Source organism: Theropithecus gelada, chromosome 18, assembly GCF_003255815.1.
Source record: "Theropithecus gelada isolate Dixy chromosome 18, Tgel_1.0, whole genome shotgun sequence".
In the NCBI taxonomy this organism is placed as follows: domain Eukaryota; kingdom Metazoa; phylum Chordata; class Mammalia; order Primates; family Cercopithecidae; genus Theropithecus; species Theropithecus gelada.
The window spans coordinates 1,352,150-1,377,757 of record NC_037686.1 but is presented as its reverse complement, the minus strand read 5'-3'; the positions used below and the strand labels follow the sequence as shown (position 1 = coordinate 1,377,757).

Sequence of the window (25,608 nt, the reverse complement as noted above, 5' to 3'; positions counted from 1 at the left end):
CACGCCGCGTCGGGAGCTGCGCGGGCCGGAGCACCCGGCCGGGATCCCAGAGCCCGCGCACTGCGCCGGCGGCAATGAAGATCTGGAGCTCGGAGCACGTGTTCGGGTGAGGCCTGGCTGAAGGCCGCGGTGGGGCCGCCCGGACGCCGGCTCCTGCTCCCGAGCCCGGCTGGAGCGGCCCGGGAAAGGCCGGACCTCACAGCGGGCCTCGCGGAGTCCCCTGCCCTGCGCCGGCCGTTCCCAGACCGCGACCTCGGCGTCCCGGAGAGGGGCACGCGCCCTTCCCCGGGACCGCGGTCTGGGCGACGCGCTGCGCCCGGTCCGGCCTCTCCCTCGGCGTGCGTAGGGGCCTGGCTACAGGCAGAGAGGCCCCGCTGGTGGTCCACGACCAGGGCGGGGGCAGCCGGAGCGGGGCGGCCGGAGCGGTGACGGCGGGGGCTGGGGCGGCCGGAGCCGGGGGAGGGGGCGGGGGCCTGGCTCTCGCTGCTCTCCTTTGGGTCGGGAGCCGGGCAGGGGAGAGGCCTGCAAGCTGGCGCCTTTGCTGAGATTGTCATAAATGTTCTGCGCGTTTCACTGAGGGCCCACGGCGGGCTGTGAGCTCTGGAGAAAGCTGAAGGGAAAGAAGGCATTTGGGGGGCCCTGGCCCTGAACTCACTTTTAGGCACGGAAGGCCTCCAAGCCAGCGTGGAAAACCCCGAACTTTAAAAGTGTCCCCCCGGCACACGGATGGAAGTAGAGGTCATTATCTTAAGTGAAGCCAGGCCCAGAAAGACAAGTATCGTGTGTTCTCACTCCTAAGTGGATGCTTAAGAATGTGTTCACATGGATGTAGAGAGTGAACATCAGACGATGGAGACTCTGAAGGGTGAGCGGGTGGGAACAGGGAGGATAATGAGAAATTGGTTAATGGGTGCAAGGCACCTTCCCGGCTAATGCATACCCTAGGAGCTCTGACTTGATTACTACGAAATCTATGCATGTAACGAAATTGCACGTATACTCCATAAAATTGTGCAAATAAAAAGAAAAAAAAAGTGCCCTCCTAACCTAAGTGGTATCTTAAGTCAGTGATCCATGACACACTGAAATTATTCTTTAATATTTATTTACAGCAATAAAGATTTTTAAATTATCTGACCTCACTTAAGCATTAAGCATTTTATTTTTTGGGGAAAGAAAGTACTGCGTGGAAGGAAATTGTCATCCTTTGACTATTTTTTTATTTTTTTGAGACAGTCTCGCTCTGTCACCCAGGCTGGAGGGTTTTTTTTTTTTTTGAAACAAGAGTCTTGCTTGGTAACCCAGGCTGGAGTGCAGTGGCACGATCTTGGCTCACTGTAACCTCCCCATCTCGGGTTCAAGTGATTTTCCTTCCTCAGCCTCCTAAGTAGCAGGGACTACAGGCATGGGCCATTACGCCTGGCTAATTTTTGTATTTTTAGTAGAGATGGGGTTTTGCCATGTTGGCCAGGCTGGTCTCGAACTCCTGACCACAGGTGATCCACCAGCCCTGGCCTCCCAAAGTGCTGGGATTATAGGTGTGAGCCACTGTGCCTGGCCTGACTTTAAACATGTAAAATTATTATAAAAATATATCAAGTGGTTTCAAAACCTCTGAAATTATTTTTCATGAAGTCTTTAGACTTGATGGGATCTACTTTTTTGTATGGCCTGCAGTGTTTCTCAAGTAGGGTTCCTTCAGCAACAAGGATGGGGCATCACTGAGCCGTCTGGATGCCGTGGACAGTTAAGTCGTTGCATACCAGGGGTGCCCAAGCGGTTGGGGCTCAGTTTTCTCATGGAATGGCTGGGGTCTGCCCTAGAGGTTTGTTAACTGTCTGTGGACAAGCACAAATGAATAGCCAGCTGTGAAAAATCACAGTTGATGCTTTTGAAAATTGTTGCAGCTGCTAACTCCCATTTATTTTTTAAGGTTTACTGAAGTACACTTTACATACCATAAAATTAAACACATTTTAAGTGTATAATTCATTAAGTTTGACTAAGTGCGACCATCACACAGTCCTGTCTTAGAACACTTCCATCCTCCTACAGAGGTGCCCCATGGGCATTAGCTTCCCATTTTACCCCATTTTCACCCCTGCCCCAGGCAACCGGGAATCTGTTTTCTGTTTTATGAATTTGCCTTGTTGGGACGTTGCATGTAAATGTCATCCTGCAATATGGGGTGTTTTGTGTCTGGCTGCTTTCATTTCCCATGATCTTCTTGAGGCTCACCATGTGGTAGAGTGTCAGTATTTCATTTCTCCCATCATTCATTTTGTATTCCTGGCACCCCGCCAGGGCCTGGTGCTTAGCAGGTACTCAGAAGGGGTGAGGAATCTCACACGGAGATCAGATGCCCTTCCAGGACGGGGGCAGCTATCCACCAAAGGAATCCTGGTCATCCCTGGAGCTGCTGTGTACTAGGTGCTAATTCTCTGCCATAGACTTTTGAACTTAAAAGCAAAGGGCTGTAATGAAGCCTGACAAATGTGGAATGTGGCTGGCTGAGGATGCTGTCATTGGCCTGTGGCTGGACGGGTTATGAATGATGTGGTACCATGAGGTGGCATAGCATCCAAATGACAGTACAAATTGGGAAGTCTGGCTTCCTGGCTGGACTTACTGTGTAGCTTTCCCCTTGTTTTGTCCATTGAAATCCCTGATTTTTTTTCCTTTGAGGATTATAGACCTTTCTGTTTCTTTCTATATTTAAAAAAAATGTTTGTTTTACTGTTAGGTGAACATTTGATTGGAAATTAATAAATTTCCTTTTTTTTTCCCTTTTTTTTTTTGAGGCAGAATCTTGCCCTGTCGCCCAGACTGGAGTGCAGTGGTGCGATCTTGGCTCACCGCAACCTCTGCCTCTCGGGTTCAAGCTATTCTTGTGCTTCAGCTTCCCAAGTAGCTGGGACCACAGGCGGGTGCCGCCACGCCGGGTGAATTTTTTGTATTTTTAGTAGAGACGGGGTTTCACCATATTGGCCAGGCTAGTCTCGAACTCCTGACCTTAAGTGATCCACCCACCTTGGCCTCCTGCAGTGCTGGGATTACAGTACTTTTGAAATGAAGAAATAATTAGGCACACTTTTGATCTTACCAAGTTTTCTTCCTGTGTCCACGTCGAGAAGAAACTCTGCAGGCCCTGAGATCACTCACAGCAGACAGCAGTGTAAACACTTGACAAAAACAGCCTGGGGAAAGCCCATGGATTAACGTGTGTTACCTAGACAGGGGAGAAAGTAGTTTAAATATAATTAAAAACATACGACCAAAGTATAGAAAGGGACATTTAAACATGAACAGGGTTTAAAATGTCTTCCTCCCTTGCTGGGCGTGGTGGCTCACGCCTGTAATCCCAGCACTTTGTGAGGCCGAGGCGGGTCGATCACCTGAGGTCAAGAGTTCGAGACCAGCCTTAACATGGAGAAGCCCCGTCTCTACTAAAAATACAAAATTAGCCAGGTGTGGTGGTGCATGCCTGTAATCCCAGCTACCTGGGAGGCTGAGGCAGCAGAATTGCTTGAACCTGGGAGGCAGAGGTTGCAGTGAGCCAAGATCGCGCCATTGCACTCCAGCCTGGGCAACAGGAGCGAAACTCCATCTCAAAAAAAAAAAAAAAAAAGGGGCCAGGCGCAGTGGCTCATGCCTGTAATGCCAGCACTTTGGGAGGCTGAGGCGTGCGGATCACGAGGTCAGGAGTTCAAGACTAGCATGACCAACATGGTGAAATCCTGTCTCTACTAAAAATTCAAAAATTAGCCGGGCATGGTGGCATGCGCCTGTAAACCCAGCTACTCAGGAGGCTGAGGCAGGAGAATTGCTTGAATCCGGGAGGCGGGCGTTGCAGTGAGCCGAGATTGCACCATTGCACTCCAGCCTGGGTGACAGAGCAAGACTCTGTCTCAAAAAAAAAAAAAGTTTTCCTCCCAGAATTGAATGAGGTTTCAGGCAGACCTGTAACAAAATAGTCAATAACAAAGCCCATCACAGATAGATTTCCAGCAGAGTTCAAGGCTGCACACACCTTTGATTCTTACAGCTGCCAGGAATGTCTGGCCATGCCCGTCTTAGGGCAGGACGGGCTTTGGGGCACGGGGAGTCATGCTTAAAGCAGGCTTGCCTTCCAGCCAGGAGCAAGGAGGAGAAATTGAACATTACAGATGAGTTGAAGCCTGCTCTTTCCCCTCCCCACTGCTGTTCCACTGTGTTTCCCTCCCAGCAGGTAGCCATGAGGATTGAGTTTGGTGGGCATCCTTCTGAGGGAGTCTATGTTCCAGAGGTTCACTTTATTGCATCTGTGTATATGCATGTGTCATTATCACGTGTGTCATATTGTCTTCTTTTCTTTCTCTTTTGAAATGGAGTCTCACACTGTCACCCAGGCTGGAGTGCAGTGGCAGGATCTCAGTTCATTGCAACCTCTGTCTCCCAGGTTCAAGCAGTTCTCCTGCCTCAGTCTCCCAAGTAGCTGGGATTACAAGCACCTGCTACCATGCCCAGCTAATTTTTATATTTTTAGTAGAGACAGGGTTTCACCATTTTGGCCAGGCTGGTCTCAAACTCCTGACCTCAAGTGATCCACCCACCTGGGCCTCCCAAAGTGTTGGGATTACAGGCGTGAGCCACCGCGCCCAGCCCTATTGTTTTTCGAAAATCCATCCGTATGAGATGTCTATAGATGCCTATGTAAATATATGCAGATATAGATTTTAATAGCTGTATGAATGTGCCACCATTTATTCTTTTTTTATTGGAGGACATTAAGTTTTCCCCTTATTACAGATCGAACTGCAGTGACCAGCCCTGTGTCTATTTCCCACTCAATCAAGGGCCCACTTAGGCCCGTGGATTTCAAGCTCTTCAGCCTCAGGACCTGTTGACTTAGCAAAACCCTAAACAGTTTTGCTTATGTGGGTTATAGCTGTCAGGATTTACCATATTAGAAATTAAAAATGAGAAATTGAAAGAGTCAATTCATTAAATTTAACAATAATAAACCTATTATATTAACACAGTGTTTCTGAATAAAAAACTGTATTTCCAAAAATTAGTGAAAGGAGTGGTGCTGTTTCTTTTTTCTTTTTTTTTTTTTGAGACGTAGTCTTACTCTGTCGCCCAGGCTGGAGTGCAGTGGCGCGATCTCAGCTCACTGCAAGCTCTGCCTCCCGGGTTTACGCCATTCTCCTGCCTCAGCCTCCTGAGTAGCTGGGACTACAGGCGCCTGCCATCATGCCTGGCTCATTTTTTGTATTTTTTAGTAGAGACAGGGTTTCACCGTGTGAGCCAGGGTGGTCTCCATCTCCTGACCTCGTGATCCGCCCATCTCGGCCTCCCAAAGTGCTGGGATTACAGGCTTGAGCCACTGCGCCCGGCCCATTTTTTGTATTTTTTAGTAGAGATGGGGTTTCACCGTGTTAACCAGGATGGTCTCGATCTCCTGACCTCGTGATCCACCCACTTCGGCCTCCCAAAGTGCTGAGATTACAGGCATGAGCCACCGTGCCTGGCCGCTGTTTCTGTTTTTACTAATATCTACAGTATCTGGCTTAATAGGAGATAACTTGATTCTCATATCTGCTTTTGCAGTCTGTATTTGGCAATACATAGTTTTGGTTGAAGTGTATGGATAAACCCCAGCCTCACACAAATACGCAGCTGGAAAAGGTGGGAGTATCTTAGTAGTCTTTGTAAGTAATTATGACTATTCTTTCCTACTATGACAAAACAAACGGTAGCTTCTTAACACTTAGTTGGAATACAACACCTGAAACTATAATGAATAGAGTATTGAGCTCTGAGGCCTAGGTGGGGGGATCGCTTAAGCTCAGGAGTTTGAGACCAGACTGGGCAACATAGTAGGCCCTGCCTCTACAAAAAATACATACAAAAATTAGCCAGGTGTGGTGGCTTGTGCCTGTAGTCCCAGCTGTTCAGGAGGCTGAGGCAGGAGGATTGCTTGACCCCAGGAGTTTGAGACTGCAGTGACAGACCATACCATCTCTTAAAACAACAACCACAACAACAAACCCATTGGCCTGTCCTGTATATAAATGAGTCTTTAACCCAAGTATGACTTGGAATCGTTTGGAATATAGGCCTCCACTGAGCATGTAGCATGGGGCAGTCATCCAGCTCCTGGTAGCAGATAGAAGTTTTCTGAAATTTCAATTATCACTTTATTTATTTTTTTCTAGACAGAGTCTCACTCTGTCACCCAGGCTGGAGTGCAGTGGCATGATCTCAGTTCACGGCAACTTCTGCCTCCCAGATTCAAGCAGTTCACCTGCCTCAGCTTCCCAAATAGCTGGGATTACAGGCGCCTCCCACCACGGCCTGCTAATTTTTGTACTTTTAGTAGAGAAGGGGTTTTGCCATGTTGGCCAGGCTGGTCTCGAACTCCTAACCTCAGGCGATCCACCTGCCTTGGCCTCCCAAAGTGCTGGGATTACAGGCGTGAGCCACCGTGCCTGGCCAAATTATCACTTTAAAGCTCAAATTTTATCTTTGGCAGCAAATGCTATCAGTTGTCTTCCTTGAAGCACAGGCTTACTTTGTTAACATTCCAATCATCTGCCAGATCCCCAAGTCTGAATAAGCAAAGTTTATCTGTTTATTCTTCTTTCTGTTGATTGCTCTTTCAAGAACAAGAGGCAGGCAGTGAGTGGAAAGCAGCAGAGAGACAGGGGCTGTCACTCACAGTGAGCAGGTGCCGGCGCCCCCAGACTCCCCATAGTCGAGGGACTTGGGCCGCAGCAGCAGAGGTGCTTCTGGTGCACTTCTGTTCCCTCACACAGATTATCAAAGAGAAGAGTACTCAGGGGTCAAGCAGTCATAAAATTAATCACTTGGCCATGTAATGACAGATGTTCCTAAGAGAAACTGGCATTGTTTCCTGAGTGCACAGCAGTGAGGACTGCGGCGGCCACATGCGGTCTGGAGCCCTGCCTCGCTGCTGGGAAGACACTGGCTCTGTGCCTTCATTGCTTTTGCAGAATCAGTACAAATGTCAATACAGCAACAAAGGCCAGTTATTGGCTGGACGCGGGGGCTCATGCCTGTAATCCCAGCACGTTGGGAGGCCGCGGTGGGTGGATCACCCGAGGTCAGGAGTTTGAGACCAGCCTAGTCAACATGATGAAACCCCATCTCTACTAAAAATACAAAAATCAGTTGGGTATGGTGGCTCATGCCTGTAGTCCCAGCTACTCGGGAAGGTGAGGCACAAGAATTGTTTGAACCCGGGAGGTGGAGGTTGCAGTGAGTCAAGATCACACCCACTGCACTTCAGCCTGGGCAACAGAGTGAGACTTGGTCCTCCCCTCCGCCACCACCACCACCAAAAAAGGCCAGTCATGTCTCAGTAGCACTGTGACAACAGTTGTGGCCGGAAAAGGTCTTGGAGCCCCCAGGGTGTTGGCCCACACACTAGGGAGCAGCTGATGGAGGCCTTGGGTCACTTGGTGGTGGGGTGTAGCAGGCTCTTTATCTTGTTTTTGGCTGCCTACATCTTTTTTCTTTCTTTTTTTTAGAGATGGTCTTGCTCTGTTGCCTAGGCTGGAGTGCAGTAGCGCAATCATGACTTACTGCAGCCTCAAAACTCTTTGGCTTAAGTGATCCTCCCATCTCAGGCTCTGGAGTAGCTGGGACTACAGTTGTGTGCCACCATTTGGTGGTTTTTGCCACCAAAAAATACCTTTGGTATTTTTTGTTGACATAGGGATCTTCCCCTGTTGCACAGGCTGGTCTTGAACTCCTGGTCTCAAGTGAACTTCCTGCCTTGGCCTCCCAAAATGCTGGGGTTACAGGCATAAGCCAACACACCTGGCCTGCCTAAATCTTTTATTTTTGTTTTTGTTTTGAGACAGGGTCTCACTCTGTCACCTAGGCTGGAGTGTGGTTGTGTGATCTTGGCTCACGGCAACCTCTGCCTTCCAGGTTCAAGCGATTCTCCTGCCTCGGGCTCCTAAGTAGCTGGGACTATAGGCGTGCGCCATCACGCTCAGCTAATTTTTGTATTTTTAGTAGAGATGGGGTTTTACCATGTCGGCCAGACTGTTCTAGAACTCCTGTCTTCAAGTGATCCGCCTGCCTCGGCCTCCCAAAGTGCTGGGATTACAGACGTGAGCCACCGTGCCTGGCCTGAAATCTTTTTAAGACAATTTTTTTACTATGGAAATTTCAGAACTATGCAAACATGGAGGAACTAGAATACTGAGAGCCGGAGCCACCCCCAGGTTAACAGTTACCCTCAGGCAGCCAGTCCAGGGTCTTCTGTGTCCCCAGCCACTGCCCCTTCCCCTGAGTTATTTTAGGCAAATCCCAGACATCTTGTGATTTCCTCCTCCTTCATCTTCCCGACACTGTTGGTGCTTAGAGAGTCCTTTGTTACTCCTTTCCAGTCCCCAGCACAGAAACCAGCTTCCCTTAGCCCGCAGGCAGACCCACCACACACGTGGCGTGTGTGTCGGAGTGTTTAGGACTCCTGTGTATGGGGAACCATCCATGCTGGGCGGCAGCAGAGGCCTCTTGCCCCTGGGGGACCGGATTCCCCAGAGGTCTCCCTGACAGCAGCAGAGGAGGCTTCTGCCGCCTGGTTGGGGATCCCTGAGTAGGCAGTTCTCTGCTCCTCTTGAAAATAAACTTCAGCACATTCCTCTTCTGCCTAAACCAGGCAGCTGAGAGCCCTGACTGATTTCAGCAGGGGCAGGGTGTCCATTTTCAGCTTCTCTGGGTAAACTGCTCCCATTAGTGCCTGTGCCAGTTTGTGTCCACCAGCAGTACTTCTGTTTTCCTATTTCCTATACCCTTTCCAGTACTCAGCATTGCCAGACTTGTCTATTTTTGCCCATTGAAAGCGTGTCAGGCTATTTTTGTTCTGTTTTTTTTTTGTTGTTGTTGTGGTTTTAGACAGGGATTTGCTCTGTCACCCAGGCTGGAGTGCAGTGGTGCAGTCATGGCTTATTGCAGCCTTGACCTCCGGTCTCAGGTGATCCTCCTGCCTCAGCCTCCCAAATAACTAGTACCACAGGGGCGTGCCACCATGCCTGGTTAATGTTTTATTTTTTGTGGTGATGAGGGGGTCTTACTATATTGCCCAGGCTGGGCTTGAACTCCTGGCATCATCAATCTTCCCACCTCAGCCTCCCCAAGTACTGGGATTTACAGGTATGAGCCACCGTGCCCAGACAAGGCTATTTTCTTTAGCCAAGGTGTGTGCTGTTGACTTGCTGTGCTTAGACTTTATCATTTTAGAGATGTTGAGATATTATGTTTATCATTTTCCTCCATTGTTCTGTTGATATATGTACTAACTTGTGTGGTCATCCTGCTGTAATTAGTAAAATTATTTATTATGTGCATATTTTAAGCAGATTGTATTTAGTTTAAATCATCAGCCAGAAAGATGCAAGTTTTTTTTTTTTGAGTTGGAGCCTTGCTTTGTTGCTCAGACTGGGGTGCAGTGGGGCGGTCTCGGTTCACTGCAACCTCCACCTCCCGGGTTCAAGCAATTCTTCTGCCTCAGCCTCCCAAGTAGCTGGGATTACAGGCGCCCGCCACCATGCCTGGCTAATTTTTGTATTTTTCTTAGAGATGGGGTTTCCCCATGTTGGCCAGGCTGGTCTTGAACTTCTAACCTCAAGTCATCTGCCCGCCTCGGCCTCCCACAGTGCTGGGATTACAGGCATGAGCCACTGCACCCAGCCCTAAGATGCAAGAATTTTATATTAAAGAAGCATTATTTGAGATAAGCTTAATGCAAAAATCTCTCAATGTTTAGATTATTTTAAGCTTAATGTTAGAAGGCATAGCCTATTCTGCTTAAAGTAATGATTTCTATGGGAACAAGTCTAAGGAACTTAACTGAGAAACCTTCAGATTATTCATTGAGGAGGCTCTCCTGGGAGACTGGGACTCTTTCTGCGTCTCATGTATCTCTAGATTCTCTTTCCTTACATAGATCTGGGGTCTACCATGTCCCTGACAGTTGTTGCCTAAACCTTAGAGAGACAAAAGGGCTCCGCTCCGACTGAATTCCTAGAGTGATCAGGACCACCCAGGCTTGGCTTCTTCACCCCTTTCTTCTCTTTATGTTGCCAGTGGAATGTGTCAAATTAGTGACACAATTGCATGGTTTGAAAAACTGAACATAAGTGTTCTGTTGTTGAGAGAGGATTCCAGGCCAGGCCCTGACAATTTAGAGGCCACCCAATGTAATAGAAAGAACAGGTTAGGGAGCTGCAAGACCTGGTTCTCATCTGGTCCCTGCTGCTGACTTTCACCTAGGACAAGAGTTTGATGAGGGATGAGGGTAAAGTAAATTAATGATCACTCAGTTATATTAAAAAATGACCTCAAATATGGAACAAAAAACTTCAGTATCCTCATCATCTTTCATATTTTATTTGGAGATTTCATTTCTAGAACTTTCTCCTAAGGAAGAATTAGATATGTTGAAGGACTAATGTACATAAATGTTCTCTACTGTTATAATTTATCGTGTAAAAGTGGAAGCAATCGACATAACATAACGCACCATAGAGGACTGGTGAAATACACATAGCCACAAGATGACCTAGTGTACAGCCGTTTATAATCCTATTTCTGAAAATGGCTTCATGATACAGGAAAATGTTTATCAGCAGTTATAAAAAGTGGATGGTAGGGTGGACACGGTGACTCACGCCTGTAATCCCAGCACTTTGGGAGGCCAAGGCAGGCGGATCACAAGGTCAGAAGATTGAGACCATCCTGGCTAACATGGTGAAACCCCGTCTCTACTAAAAGTACAAAAAATTAGCCGGGTTTGGTGACGGGCACCTGTAGTCCCAGGTACTTGGGAGGCTGAGGCAGGAGAATGGGGTGAACCCGGGAGGCAGAGCTTGCAGTGAGCCGAGATTGCGCCACTACACTCCAGCCTGGGCGATAGAGCGAAGATATGTGTGCATGTGCATGTATGTGTGTCTGCATGCATATGTGCACACATGTGTGAATGTGATGGTACATATGTGTGTGCACACATCCGGGCTTGCCTCTGGGCTGTGTCTACACATATGCTGGACAGACCTCTCTGGGCACCTCTGAAGAAATAATGATCTTGTCAGAGAATGTTTGTCCTTGTTTGTCCTTGCAGGAGGCTCAGAGGCTTCCTGGGAGAGAGCAAGCCCTGAAGAAAGGGCTGATTAGGACAGTTAGGGCGATGAAGTGACTTGCTAGCAACCCCTCAGCAGTCCGGGGGAAGGTCCATGCTGAACAGGTGTGGTGGCTCCTCACTTGGCGCCCATCAGACGTGTATCTGACCCCTGCAGGTTTCAGGCCTAAACAAGTGCAGAGCTCTGGAAAGCAATGGGTAACTTGCAACCACTCTGATGGCAGGAAATAAAACAAGGGGAGGCTGAGTGTGGTGGCTCATGCCTGTAATTCCAGCACTTTGGGAGGCCAAGGCAGGAGGAGTGCTTGAGGCCTTAAGTTCAACACCAACCTGGCAACATAATGAGACCTAAAAAATTATTTTAAATAAAAAGTTGGGCCGGGCACAGTGGCTCACGCCTGTAATCCTAGCACTTTGGGAGGCTGAGGTGGGCGGATCACGAGGTCAGCAGTTTGAGACAAGCCTGGCCAACATAGTGAAATCCTGTCTCTACCAAAAATACAAAAAAATTAGCTGGGTGTGGTGGCGGGCACCTGTAGTCCCAGCTACTAGGGAGGCTGAGGCAGGAGAACCGCTTGTACCCGGGAGGCGGAGGTTGCAGTGAGCCGAGAGAGTGCCAGTGCACTCCAGCCTGGGTGACAGAGCAAGACTCCGTCTCAAAAAAAAAAGGTTGGCCAGGCGTGATGGCTTATGCCTGTAATCACAGCACTTTGGGAGTCAGAGGCAGGCGGATCACTTGAGGTCAGGAGTTCCAGACCAGCCTGGCCAACATGGGGAAATCTGCCTCTCCTAAAATACAGGCTGGGCGCTCACGCCTGTAATCCCAGCACTTTGGGAGGCCGAGACGGGCGGATCACTAGGTCAGGAGATCGAGACCATCCTGGCTAACACGGTGAAACCCCGCCTCTACTAAAAAATACAAAAAACTAGCCGGGCGAGGTGGCGGCGCCTGTAGTCCCAGTTACTCGGGAGGCTGAGGCAGGAGAATGGCGGGAACCCGGGAGGCGGAGCTTGCAGTGAGCCGAGATCGCGCCACTGCACTCCAGCCTGGGCCACAGAGCCAGACTCCGTCTCAAAAAAAAAAAAAAATACAAAAATTAGTCAGGTGTGGTGGCAGGCGCCTGTAATCCCAGCTACTAGGGAGGCTGAGGCAGAAGAATCACTTGAACCCGGGAGGCGGAGGTTGCAGTGAGTCCAGATCGCGCCACTGCACTCCAGCCTGGGCGATAGAGCAAGACTCCGTCTCAAAAAAAAAAAAAAAAAAAAAAAAAAAATTAAAAAAGTTATTCAGGTGTGGTGGCACACGCCTGTAGTCCTAGTCCCAGCTACTGGAGGTGGGGCAAGGGGAGGCTGAGGCGGGAGGTTCACTTGAGCCCGGGAGGTTGAGTCTGCAGCGACCCTGATGGCACCACTTCTCTCCTGCCCGCTGGGCGACCGGGTGAGACCCTGTCTCAGACAAACAAAAGCCAAGGGGCTGCCAGGTGCTGAGGTCTGCAGGTGCTGAGCCAGCGGTCGGGAAGGCTCGCGCGACTCCTCCGATTTGTCGGATGAGCCTTTCATTAAAGTGAGGAGACCAAACGCAGGCCTGGCGGCCGCTTTTGCCTCCCTCCCCTTTACCCTGCGGCCCAGCCCGGCCCCGGCGCCTGCTCACCGCCGCCTGTGCTCTCCCCGCAGCCACCCGTGGGACACGGTCATCCAGGCGGCCATGCGCAAGTACCCGAACCCGATGAACCCGAGCGTGCTGGGCGTGGACGTGCTGCAGCGCCGCGTGGACGGCCGCGGCCGCCTGCACAGCCTGCGCCTGCTCAGCACCGAGTGGGGGCTGCCCGGCCTCGTGAGAGCGGTGAGCGGGGCGGGGGCTGCGGCTCCGAGCGCGCCCGAACCCCCCACTCCCGCCCCCGCCCTCCCCCGCGTCCCTCCTCCCCTCGTCGGTCCGTCTGCTGCTCTGGCTGACATCGCGGTGGGAGGGCGGCGGGGGCCTTTCCCGAGATCAGGGGGCTCGGAGTAGGGGGGCAGTGGCAGGGTTTTCTTTGAGATCGGGGGGGGGCTTGGGGTACAGGGTCGGTGAGGGTGTCTTCTTCGAGATCGGGGGGCCTGGGGTGGGGGATCGGTAGGGGGGTCTTGAGATCATGGGGCACAGGGTGGGGGGTGGTGGGGGGGCTTCCTCAAGATCGGGGGGCGCGGGAGGCTTTGCCAGGCGCCTGGCGTCTGGCATCCCCATCTGCTCTCCCAAAGGGCCCGAGCGTGCTGGATTAGCACCGCCACACGCCCCTCCTCTGGCTTAATCGCCTCTAAAGCCCAGCGTCCGCAGCCAGCCTCATCCTCGGGCACCGGGGTTAGGCTTCACCATGGTTCAGCCCCCCGCGGCCTCTTCCTCAGAGCCAGGGAGGTCACTGGAAATGCGAATCTGAGCACGGCTCACCCCAACCCGGCGCCCGGATCTCGCCGCCACCTGCGGTCCACACCCTGGCCTGGTGCAGGCCCCTCAGTCAGCCCAGCTCCTGCTGCAGGGTCTGCACCTGCCGCCCCCAGCCCAACACCTCCACCCCAGCACTATGGTGGCACCTTCCTCTTTGGGGCTCTGCCCAGACCCCACCCGGCAGAGGGGCCTCCCGGCTCCACTGCCCGCAGCCTGTTGTATTTCGCCGGGAGCATAGTGCTGCCGGACGCTCCACTCTGTTGGAATTCATTTCTTTGCTCAGTGGCTCACCTGCTGGACACAGGGGTTTTGTCTCTGTCCCTTGCTGCATCCCATGATACCATTTCTTGAATAGTGAACTAATTAGTAAATGCAGTGGTATTCGGTGGTGATATGAAATAGAATTTTTAGCGTTCCACTATGCTAGTTTTGCTTTGTTTTTTAGATTTTGGGAACCAGTAGGACTTTGACATACATCCAAGAACATTCTGTGGTGGATCCAGTGGAAAAGAAAATGGAACTTTGTTCCACCAATGTAAGCAATGGCCTCAGATGAGAAAGGGGCTCAGTGTGTCTGGGTGGTGGCGCGTAAGGCCTTCGTTTAATTCTATTTCCAGCCCACCTTTGGCCTAGATGTTGATATTTTTCATAGAAAGGCTGAATTTATTTAGCAGTTTATCTTTTTATTCAAGTATAGTAAGTATATAGAAAAATGCACATAATGATGAATTGTCACAAAGAACACACCTCTTAACTAGCAGGCAGGTCAAGCAACAGAATTTGACCAGGCCCTGAGACCCCTTGGGCACCCCCCACAGGATAACCGCTGTCTTGACAACCAGCAGACATTTTTGTTTTTTTAAAGATTGGGTCTTGCCCTGTCACCCATGCTGGAGTGCGGTGGTGTGGTCAATAGCTCAATGCAGCCTCACACTCCTGGGTTCAAGTGATCCTCCCGCCTCAGCCTCCCAGATAGCTGGGACCACAGGCACGTGCCACCACCCCTGGCTACTTTTTAAAAAAATTTTTTGTAGAGATGGGATCTCGCTGTTGCCCAGGCTGGTCTCGAACTCCTGGTCTCAAGTGATGCCTCCCAACCTGCTTTTTTCTTTTCTTTTCTTTTTTTTTTTTTTTTTTGAGACAGAGTCTCTCTCACCTAGGCTGGAGTGCAGTGGATCTCAGCTCCCTGCAACCTCCACCTCATGGGTTCAAGCGATTCTCCTGTCTCACCCTCCTAAGTAGCTGGGACTACAGGTGTGCACCACCAACAGGCATTTTTTTTTTTTTTTCTGAAACGGAGTCTCGCCCTGTCACCCAGGCTGGAGTGCAGTGAAGCGATCTCGGCTCACTGCAGCCTCTGCCCCTGGTTTCAAGCGATTGTCCTGCCTCAGCCTCCTGAGTAGCTGAGATTACAGCCGCATGCCACCACACCTGGCTAACTTTTGTATTTTTAGTAGAGATGGTGTTTCACCATGTTAGTCAGGCTGGTCTCGAACTCCTGACCTCGTGATCTGCCTCCCTTGGCCTCCCAGAGTGCTGGGATTATAGGTGTGAGCCACTGCTCCCTGCCCCAACAGGCATTTTTAAAGCTACTTCCCCACTTAATTCCTCTCTCACTTCTCTCAATTAAAAAAATGTATATTGGTCTAATGCAAATGCAGAGAACATGTTGGGGAATATGCATGGGCTAGGAAAATTATTTCATAAAATAATCCTTATTTTCAGCAAATATAGAAATGGGCTATGGTGGGTGAAGTCAGCCATGCCCTCATCTGGCCTCCTTTTCTGTCCCCAGTGCCACGGCTGGCTCTAGCCACCACTCATTTACTGGTTCTGCCAACAGTATCAAGTGCCTGCCAGGTACCCAGCACAGTGCTAGGGATGGGGAATGCAAGGATTAAAAGATATTCCCTCCTGGCTGGCTCTGTCATCCCACGGTCGGCAGCTAAACAACCTGTGTAGGTGGCAGCGAGCAGGAGCCCCCCTAAGTGGCTGTGTGAAGGTAGGTGACAGGGAGCCTGGCAGGACTTCTCCAGACACACTGGTAGTGGGTGCCCTTGAGCCTTAGAGAGCCACAAACAGATGGTGTTGGAGACTAAGAGGGGAAGGTGGTGTGGGAGGGAGGAGGCTGGAGAGGGGCAGGGACGAGACCACAGAAGAGGCAGAGGAGCTGGAGGTAGTTGTTGTGGTAAGAAGGCGCTGAGAGTTTGTTGCAGGAAGGTGAGGTAGCCGGGGTGTGTGTTGGGAAGAATACCTTGGCAGGCTTGTGGAGAGAGGGTGGGGGGGATGTTGGAACCTAAGCCAGGGAGACCAGTAGTCCGGGCAGGTAATTGTCCAGGTGAGAGGTAACAGAGGCCACCTGGTGCGAGACATGGCGAGTGAGGAACGGGAGGCTCATGGTGCAGCTCCACTCTCTGGTTAGGGCGCCAGGCTGAATGGTGGCCCATCAGGGACAGGTGTGAGAAGAGAGAGGTAAGCTTGCTTTGCACATCCCGAGTATGCAGCCCCTGCACAGCAGGCCCTGGAGTGTCCAGCCTGAAGCTGAAGGTTTGGCCAGCAGCGCTGCAGTGAGGGAGGGGCGACCTGGGCCCAGGGGCAGGCAGGGCTGGTGGGCACAGTGGGTAGGGGCAGGGCTGAGGAGCAGGTCATCCAGGCGGCCATATGCAAGTACCCGAACTGGTACCTGGGCAGCTCCCCATCTTCTCAGCATCTTGTGGGAGGCCCAGTGTTTGAAACAAAGTGGAGCTGCTCTGGGTCCCGCAGCTCCCCTGCCCCAACCCGAGGGCCTCAGGAGCTCCTATGAGCTTCTCAGGCGGCTGTGGGAGTAGCCCGCCAGGATGCTTGGTGCTGTCGGCCAGCCACACTCTGCCCAGCTGGGGGCACCTTCTGTAGAAGGCAGTGGGTGCGTCCCTGTGTGCTGAGATGAGGCTCTGAGCCACCTGCAGGATAGAGCCTAGCTCCTTAGTGTACTACCTGGACCTCTGCCAGTGTCCCTGGTCCTGCTGGCTCCTTGTCCCAGGCTGCACAAAATCACAGGAGCCTCAGTTGGGGCCCCCTGGCTATTCCTCACAGCTTATGTATTCTGTTCTCTCTGCTCCCAAAATCAGTATTTACTTACGAAATTCCACCTTATGCTTTCAGAAAATTCAGTTGTATGTAAAAAGGAACAGTTTATGCTCCAGTGAAGTCTGATGGAAAGGAAACGGGGTTTGGAGCAAGCCATGTGCTTGCATCCTGAAGCCGTCGCTGGATGACCCGATGACTTGGGGATGCTATTTGCATTTTCTGAGTCTCACATTTCTCGTATAAAAAAGAAAAGAACAAACCTCAGAGAAGTAAGGTTTATGCAACACAGTGACTTGCATAAAATATTGCACATAAAATGACAACAGCTAATCAGAGTTTAATTTGTAATTGATATTGTTAGATATTTCTGTAGCATGAAATGCCCATACACGTGAGACTCTTGATAACCTGGCACTCAGTAGGAGAGAGATTTCCTACTAACCATTTGCACTGGGACAGTGAGGCTGGGGGAGGGATTCAGTGAGAGATGACTGAAAAAAATGAGTGTCACTACAGAAAGGTTAATTTGCTTTTCACTGCTTAAACTTTTAAAACATGGTCTTTTATCAGAAGTGGCGTTTGAAGAAGAGGGTCAATTGGGTTAAACAATGAAGCAATTCTAGGGCTCTGTTGTCCAGTGTGGCAGCCACCAGAAACATGGCTATTTAATTTTAAGCTTTTTATGGCCGGCCCGGTGGCTCACGCCTGTGATCCCAGCACTTTGGGAGGCCGAGGCGGGCAGCTCACCTGACTTCTCTGAGGTCAGGAGTTTGAGACCAGCCTGGCCAACATGGCGAAACCCCATCTCTACTATAAATAGATCACACCATTGCACTCCAGCCTGGGCAACAAGAGTGAAACTCCATCTGAAAAAAAAAAAAAATTAAGCTAATTAGGATAAAATTAAATTAAAAATTCCATTCCTCAGTCACGTGAGCCACATTTCAGGGGTGCATTAGCTGCATGTGTTTGTGGCTACCACATCAGACAGCATGCGTAGGACATTACTGTTACCACAGAAAATTCTGTTAGCGTGGCTCTAGAGCTCCAGTGTTTACATTGCTTTTGATAGAAAAGGTAGACTGGGTGCGGTGGCTCGCGCCTGTAATCCTAGCACTTTGGGAGGCCAAGGCGGGCGGATCACGATGTCAGAAGATCGAGACCATCCTGGCTAACACAGTGAAACCCCGTCTCTACTAAAAATATGGGAAAAAAAATCAGCCGGGTGTGGTGGCGGCGCCTGTAGTCCCAGCTACTCGGGAGGCTGAGGCAGGAGAATGGTGTGAACCCGGGAGGCAGAGCTTGCAGTGAGCCCAGATCGCGCTACTGCACTCCAGCCTGGGCGACAGAGTGACACTCCATCTCAAAAAAAAAAAAAAAAAGTATAAATATTCATAGGGAGTTAGTCTGTTTATAGGAAGTGGTACTGGAGGAGAAAAGAACCCTGCAATCTCCATGTAGATTCAGAGTCTGTCCCATCCAGTCCTAGGAGACAGTGCTCCGTGGGCTGCCGTGGGTAGGTGAAAAGCTTTCTCTCACTTATGTGAACACACAGGACTTTTTGTCCTTTTCTATAATACAACTTCTGATAGTTTTGGCAGCTTGACTGTACCTTGAAGGCCAGAGCCCTGCTCACGCGTGGAGTGGGACATGGGAAGAAGACAGATGACAGTTGCCAGAAGGAACAGCAAAGCCATGGTTTGCTAGGACTTAATGTGGTCGTATCTCCTATGCCTAAAAGTTTCTTCTGTTCTGACCCCACTAAGTGCTAATTTTGGGATGGAAGAGTATGGGCAGGCAGTTTTGGAAGAAATGCAAGAGAAATACAATCTAAACCTTTTTTTCTTTTTAAGATCACACTCACAAATTTGGTGTCAGTTAATGAGAGGTTGGTGTACACACCTCATCCAGAGAACCCAGAAATGTGAGTCATCTCCTGTGGGACTGACACATTGAATGCCAAGGGTGAGGGCAGGGCAGACCCTCGTCTCTCTCAGGGCTGGTCAGCCCCTTTTCTTCTTGCTCTTTTGCAGGACCGTGCTCACACAAGAAGCCATCATTACCGTGAAGGGGATTAGCCTCGGTAGTTATTTGGAAAGTTTAATGGCCAACACGATATCATCCAATGCAAAGAAGGTATGTACCTCAATCCTACAAGTCCTGCGTGTGCTCTAGTTGTTAAGTGCCAGATTAAGAAGATGACATTTTTAGTCTCATAAGTCTTCCTGGCTGGACATGTTGGCTCATGTCTGTAATCCTAGCACTTTGGGAGGCCAACGCAGGCGGACTGCTTGAGGCCAGGAATTCAAGACCAGCCTGACCAACATGCTGAAACCCCGTCTCTACTAAAAATACAAAAATTAGCTGGGCATGATGGCACACCTCTATAGTCCCAGCTACTCAGGAGTCTGAGACATGAGAATTGCTTGGAGCCATGAGGTGGAAGTTGCAGTGAGCTGAGCCACCACTGCACTCCAGTCTGGGTAACAGAATGAGACTCTGTCTAAAAAAAAATAATAAAAAATAATAAATAAATAAATAAAATCCAGAGTGCTGGGGCTCTCCATTTGTGCTGAGCTCATAATGCTACAGCATTTCAAAACTTGGGTCAGGAAAGGCTGACCCAGGTCTGAGGGAAGTGCATCTGTGAAAGCCAAGGGAGCCGTAAAGTTACTCTTCTTAGTAGAGAAAGTATGGGGTAAACCTGGAGCGTAAACCCAGCCAAGGCAACTACCACTTCGAAGAGCCCAAATGTCATAAGCTCAGTTACCAAAGCAAACTAACCCACAACATCAGAGATACCTGGTGTTAACAGTGTCAGGTAGGCTATTCAGGACTTAGAGTCGTTTCCTATTTGATGGGCATTACGTGGCTTTCGCTGAACCTGTCCAGCGGTGATGCTTCTATGGGGCCTGCCGCCGCCTTCACAGCTCTTCTCTGGCAGGATTTGGCAGTGAGCTTTGTGGAGGTGAGAGGAGAAAGGATGGATCCCAGGAGGCCATCCATGGCACTCCCTTTGTGTCTTAGGGCACTGGAATGGAGACAGAGATCGTTCTAGAAGTCTGGGTTGCCCTCCCCTCCAGCAGAGTTGATGGAAAGAGCTTGAATGTTTGGGAGGAAGATGTTCCTCACATTTAAAGGATGCCACTTGCCAGAGCAGGGCCTTTGCTTTTCACCTGGGCCCACCTGACAAGCTCATGTCTTCCCTTTATCTGTCCCCCGTGCCCCTCCCTCTTTCTCTTCCCCCCTTTTTGGGGGTCAGAAGTGAGTCTTCATTTCTGGGATCAGTGGGTGATTCCTAAGGCTGTACTTCCCTTTCCAATGTCCTTCCGTGCTTAACTCGCCAACCAGTGGAAAACCATTTATGGCTTGCGTTTAGTCTCATCACCAACAGAAGAGCCTGTCTACCTAATTTTGTGGACTCCAGATGTGAGAAGTAGAGATTTGAGCAGCTTAGCTCAGTTCAGAGGAGGCAGGGCCATGAAGGTCAAAGCGGGAGAGCTTTGTCCATGCTGGGGGAAGGAGCCCGGGTCTCATCCATCGTTTCCAGTGCTTGGTTTAGGGCAGAAGCCCTAAATGTTTGCCAAACAAAATATTATAAGAGGAAGGGAATATTCAGTGAGGCCACAGCTACCTTAGATCTTTTATGTGAACAACTTGGGGTAAACTCAGTGAGGACAAATTGGCTTTCCTTTATTTTACTTTATTAGGGGTTGTGTTGAAGGCTTAGGAGAGAATCACTGCTTCCCCTAGCCCGGTGGGGAGAGGTGTTGTGCCTGGAAACAGCGGAGCGGCCTGAGGGCAGGTGAAGGGGATGGGGTTGGGGGTGTGTGGAGGTGTCGCCCTGGGCTTTCCTGGCCTCCTGGGGCAGCCTCAGCACTGGGATTTGGGAGGTGAGGGACAGGACTTGCTGTACTGAGCTAAGCGGGGCGCTGGTTTGCTAACACAGCAGTGACGCTTAGGCACTGTTTTCCTTCCCCTTTCTGAGCTGGAGGAACTGCCTGCCTGTGTGAAGATCACTTGGAAAGGTCACTGCTGTGTCTCCTTGTAACTGCAGCGCTTCCCTTCTGCAGTTTAGCCCGTGGACTTGTCCCTTGCTGTCTGCAGTGGGAGGCAGGAGGGCCCACTCAGTGCTGAAATCTTTCTGTGTTGCAGGGGTGGGCAGCTATCGAGTGGATAATCGAACACTCTGAAAGTGCTGTGAGCTAAGGAGGCCTGCGCCCGTGCTTGTGATAAATGGTGGTGAGTACAGTATTCACTCACCTAGGGGGGCCTTGCAGCCCCTTGTGACCTGTGTGCATGGTGCACATGGCAAGGGCACGCCGGAAATATATAGCTGCTGGTGGCTCTCCAGCCCAGAGCTCCTTAGTTTTCCACAGTGACACAGAATCACTGGGTTCATCTTCTTTCTATTTCATTCCTTGCTTCGTGGCAGGATCTAGATTCCAAGGCCATTTCCTTTTAGCAGTGAAAGCCTTTTCTGGCATTTCCTTGAGTTTCACAAACATTGCTTGGCGTCCTGGGCCATCAGCGGCTGGACTTCTAATGGCCCTGCCCCGATGACCAGCGGCCACCAGGGCCTGCTCCCTCGGAAGGATGCGCCTCCCACCAGAGGCTGCGCTGCGCTGCTCTGGGCCGCTCGTCCCCATCTGTCCCCCGTGTGTGTGGCTCCAGGGATCCTTAAGAACTTCGTGCTGATTTTGCTCGAGTCACTGAAGCCACGCTTTGCTCTCCTTGAACCCGAGCCAGGGGGCGGCCTTGGGCCTCGCCTCCTTCGTGGCCGTACCCTGGGTTCAGCGCCTGTAGGGCGCTCCCTTGCCTGGCGGCCTGTGTCTGTGTGGTGTGTGGTGTGTGCTGTGTGGTGAGTATATATGTGTGTGTTGTGAGTGCGGTATGTGGAGTGTGCATGGTATGTATATAAGTGTATGTGGTGTGGTGTGTGTATGCCGTGTGTGTGGTGTGCATGTGCTGTGTGTGGCGTGTTGTATTTGCTGTGTGTACTATGTGTGTTGTATGTATATATGTGGTGTGTGTGTGTGGTGTGTGTGTATGCTGTGTGTGATGTGCATAGGTGTAGGGTATGTGTGATGTGTATATATGTGTGTGTGGTATGTGGGGTGTGTGTGGTGTGAAGTGTGTGCTGTGTGTGATGTGTATATGTGTGGTGTGTGTGTGCTCTGTGTATGTGATGTGTATATGTGTGTGGTATGTGTCGTGTGTGCATGTTTGTATGATGTGCATATGTGTGATTGGTGTGTGCTGTTATGTGATGTGTATGTGTGTGATGTGTATTGTGTGCTGTGTGTGCTGTGTGCATGTCTGTATGATGTGCATGTGTGTAATATGTGTGATGTGTATGTGTGTGCATGTGTGTAAGATATGCATGTGTGTGATGTGTGTGTGTGGTGTGTCATGAGTGTGGTTTGTGTCTTGAGTGTGGTGTGTGGTGCGCCCTCTGCCCCTCTGCGAGCTGACCCCGGTGTCTCCGCAGATGCTTCCCAGAAGAAAGGAAAGAAGCAGGTGAGGAGGTGAGGAGAGGACGAGCAAGGACCGGACGGAAGAGCGCGTCTGGCTGCGAGGGCGCGCAGGGCCGGGGAGGAGGATCGGGCTGGACTCATCGCGGGTCGCAGGTGACCCCGGGACTGGACGTCCCTCCCCTCATGAGCGTGCAACAGGGAGCAGCCCCAGCCAGCCCCGCCGCCGCCGTCTGCGTGGATGGAGGGCGCGAGGCCTTCGCCCATGTCCCTTGGGGTGGCGCCCATCACCTTGCCTGCCATGGTGGCCCAGGCCCTTCTCTCCCTGCAGGTGGCCCGTGCCGCCCCCGCCCGCCCGCGCTGTCTTCCACTCAGGCCCGTCCACAGACGCTGGGGGGTGTGCCGCCCTCCGGCCTTTCCCCCACCCCCGCCTTTGCCGCCCTCCGGCCTTTCCCCCACCCCCGCCTTTGCCGCCCTCCGGCCTTTCCCCCACCCCCCGCCTTTGCTGGCCTCGGGCGGGCTCTCACTGTGGGGCTCACGGGGCCTGGGGCCGTGGCTTTCTTCTTGGCGCCCAAATGCCTTTCCTCGAGTGGCTAAGCCTCTCCTGATGAGGCTTCTCACGCGGGGAGAGGGCTGGGGTCCAGGGGTCTCCGGGCCTTTTCTGCTGGCTGTGCCGGCCCCCTCCAGCCTGCCCCTGCCCTGGGGACATCCTGTGCCCAGGCTGGAGGCCCCGCATCGTTGCTGGCCAGCCTCACCTGCTGGGGCTGCAGGCCTTGGATCCCTCACAGCATCCGAGGTTTGAGTTCCTGTTTTTCTCCTTGCAGGGACAACGCCAAAGTTCTTTTTCCCACCATGTTTAAATCAAAGTTGTTTAAAACAACATTAATTTAAAAATATATATAAAAGCAACCCATGCTTATGGTTAAAAAAGAAAGTACAGGAGTCTGGAGTCCGTTGGAGGGTGAAGGACTCCCGCGCTGCCAGTGGCTCTTTTTCGCAAAGCCTGCCGGAAGTTTTCTGTGCTTATGAAAGTGTGTGTGTGGCCTTTCTCTTCCCTTCCTTTATTAAACACAGATAGGCTCATGCTGGATAAGCCGTTTCGTGTCTGTCTTCTTTCTGCGTTTAAGCAGCGTCATCTTGAGTGGAGCTGTGCGGCCCCCGCCTCCCTGGTCCCGAAGGCAGCCGGGCCTCTGGCCAGGGTGCCGGTGCGCGGTCCCTGTGCCGCCTTCCCCGGGACGCAGCGCCCTTGAGCGGCCCCTATTGCTCCCGCAGCAGCTCTGTAATGTCCCAGTGGGAATGGTCTAGAACTTGTCAACCTGGTGGTTCTGCTCTACACGGAAACAAGGAAACATGGGATCTGGAAACCGTCTCTGAAGCAGGGTTGGAGAGAAAGGGTCGCACACTGGCTGGGGCACGCAGAGGTCCCTGCATATTTTGGGGGTACGATCACATTTTTTAGGCGAAGACAGTTGTAAATGTCAGACTCCAGCCACTTCAAACCTTTGGTGACCAAAGTGGGGTAAAAACAAGCACCTGCGTGCGTTGTGGTTATTCTTATATATATATTATATATATGCACTATATATACATTTTAAGAAGTTTTTCTTGAGGTGGTCAGTTCTTAAACCGAGGAAGTAGTAGTAGTTGATTTTAATTAGTGTAAAGTTGTTCCTCCTCGTAACTTCTGTGTTGGTTGGAAATAGGTTCATTCTTTGTTTTGAAAAGGAGTCAAGCGCAGTGGTGAGAAGGGGAAGAGGAGACAGGCGGCTCCAGCCGCGACTGAACGGCAGCCAGAGGCCGCCCTGCCCCGCTGGCCAGAAATGGACTCAGGGCGGACGTGCAGCTCTGTCGGCGAAACGCGCATCTGCACGGAGGTGAGTGTGGTCTGAGCAGGCAGCAGGGAGCTCGCTTGGGAAAACTGCGCAGGGCTTGGCCTCCGGGGCCCAGCGGTGTTTGTGGGGCGCCGCGCCCCGCACTGGGAAGAAACGACCCTCGGGCGGCCTTTTGCTCCTGTCGAAGCCCGCAGGCCGCGGCCCTGAGGACACCCGGTGCCGCTCGTGCGCGGGCTCCGGGACTCCCGCCGGCAGGAATGGATGGCAGTGAACTCGCTGCCTCTCGGCCTCAGTCTTTTGTTTTTTTGAGACAGGGTTTCGCTCTGGAGTGCAGTAGCGCGCGGCCTCCGCCTCCTGGGATCAGGTCATCCTTCCGCTTCAGCCTCAAGAGTAGCTGAGACCACAGGCGCGCGCCGCCACACCTAATTTTTTTTTTTTTGAGGCGGAGTCTCGCTCTGTGGCCCAGGCTGGAGTGAGCGGCGCCATCTTGGCTCACTGCAAGCTCCGCCTCCCGGGTTCCCGCCATTTTCCCGCCTCAGCCTCCCGAGGAGCTGGGACCACAGGAGCTGTCACAGCTGGCTGATTTTTCGTGTTTTTAGTAGAGACGGGGTTTCACCGTGTTAGCCAGGATGGTCTCGATCTCCTGACCTCGTGATCCGCCCGTCTCGGCCTCCCAAAGTGCTGGGATTACAGGCGTGAGCCACCGCGCCCGGCCAGTATTTTCTTTTTTTTTTTTTAAAGGCGGGGTCTCAAACTCCCGGGCCCAAGCCATCCTTGCACCTCAGCCTTGTCCCCAAATGCTGGGACCACAGGTGTGTGCCACCTCTTGGGGTCGCAGCCTCTCCCAGAGGCGCCCCTGCGTCTCCCGTGAACAGACAGAAACGGGCGTGCCCCTCCCGCCGCACTGCTGTCCTTCCCGGTTTCTGGTGAGTGCTGCCCCCATTTTCCAAACACAGGCCCGAGTCCCCGGCCCACGTCTTCCTCCTGCCTTTCCCCTGGGGCTGTTTGGCCATCGCACCTTCCTCCGGCGTCTTGGCTGAGTTCTGGGTTTCCCCGCCCTGCTCTGCTTCGCGTTCTGGGTTTCCCCGCCCTGCTCTGCTGCGCGTACTCGTCCCTGGCGTTGCCACTCCTGACCTCGCCCGCGTGTCGCGTGCCCGCTGCAGAGGCCTGGCCCGGGGCCTGGGGGCGGCGGGGCGGTTAGTCCAGAGATGCGGGGCGAGCCCCGCCGGCCGCACGTGGTCCCTCTGCCAGGCTTGGAGGACCCTGGAGGGGCCCTCAGAGTGGCCACCGCGGACGCCATCCTCCAGCCGGGTGCAGCCCCCGGAGGCTGCGGGTCCCGCTGCCGTCTCCGCTGCCACCTCGTGCGAGGCCCGGGCCGGGATCCCGGCTAGAGCTGCCCCCGAGGGCCTGACCCACCAAACCCGCGAGATGACAAATGCTCGTGACCGTCTGTTACTCAGGCGGTGAACGCATCGCCTCCTACGTGTCTGCAGTCGCCTTCCCTCTGGCCTCGCGCTCGTGCTGTCCCACTTCTTACACTGCTCCAGAAATATTCCCGTCCTAATGTCCCCGATTAGAAAGCTAGGGAGGGGGCGGGGCGCGGTGGCTCTCACCTTAATCCCAGCATTTTGGGAGCTGGAGGCTGAGGCGGGCGGATCCCGA

At 52.0% G+C, this 25,608-nt stretch overlaps 1 protein-coding gene across 2 annotated transcripts; it reads left to right on the top strand.

The window, feature by feature from the left end:
• PRELID3A (PRELI domain containing 3A) lies at positions 1-23,207 on the top strand. 2 transcript variants are annotated; one of them, XM_025364895.1, is made up of 7 exons: positions 1-106; positions 12,830-12,998; positions 14,020-14,109; positions 18,494-18,564; positions 18,674-18,776; positions 20,796-20,879; positions 22,132-23,207. In XM_025364895.1, exons 1-6 carry the CDS (start codon positions 75-77, stop codon positions 20,847-20,849), a joined length of 519 nt encoding a protein of 172 aa, XP_025220680.1. In that variant the 5' UTR covers positions 1-74; the 3' UTR covers positions 20,850-20,879; positions 22,132-23,207. The 2 variants fall into 2 exon arrangements, with proteins under 2 accessions (XP_025220680.1, XP_025220679.1); XM_025364894.1 differs by having other exon boundaries at positions 20,796-20,882.
• Positions 23,208-25,608: the final 2,401 nt, after the last annotated feature.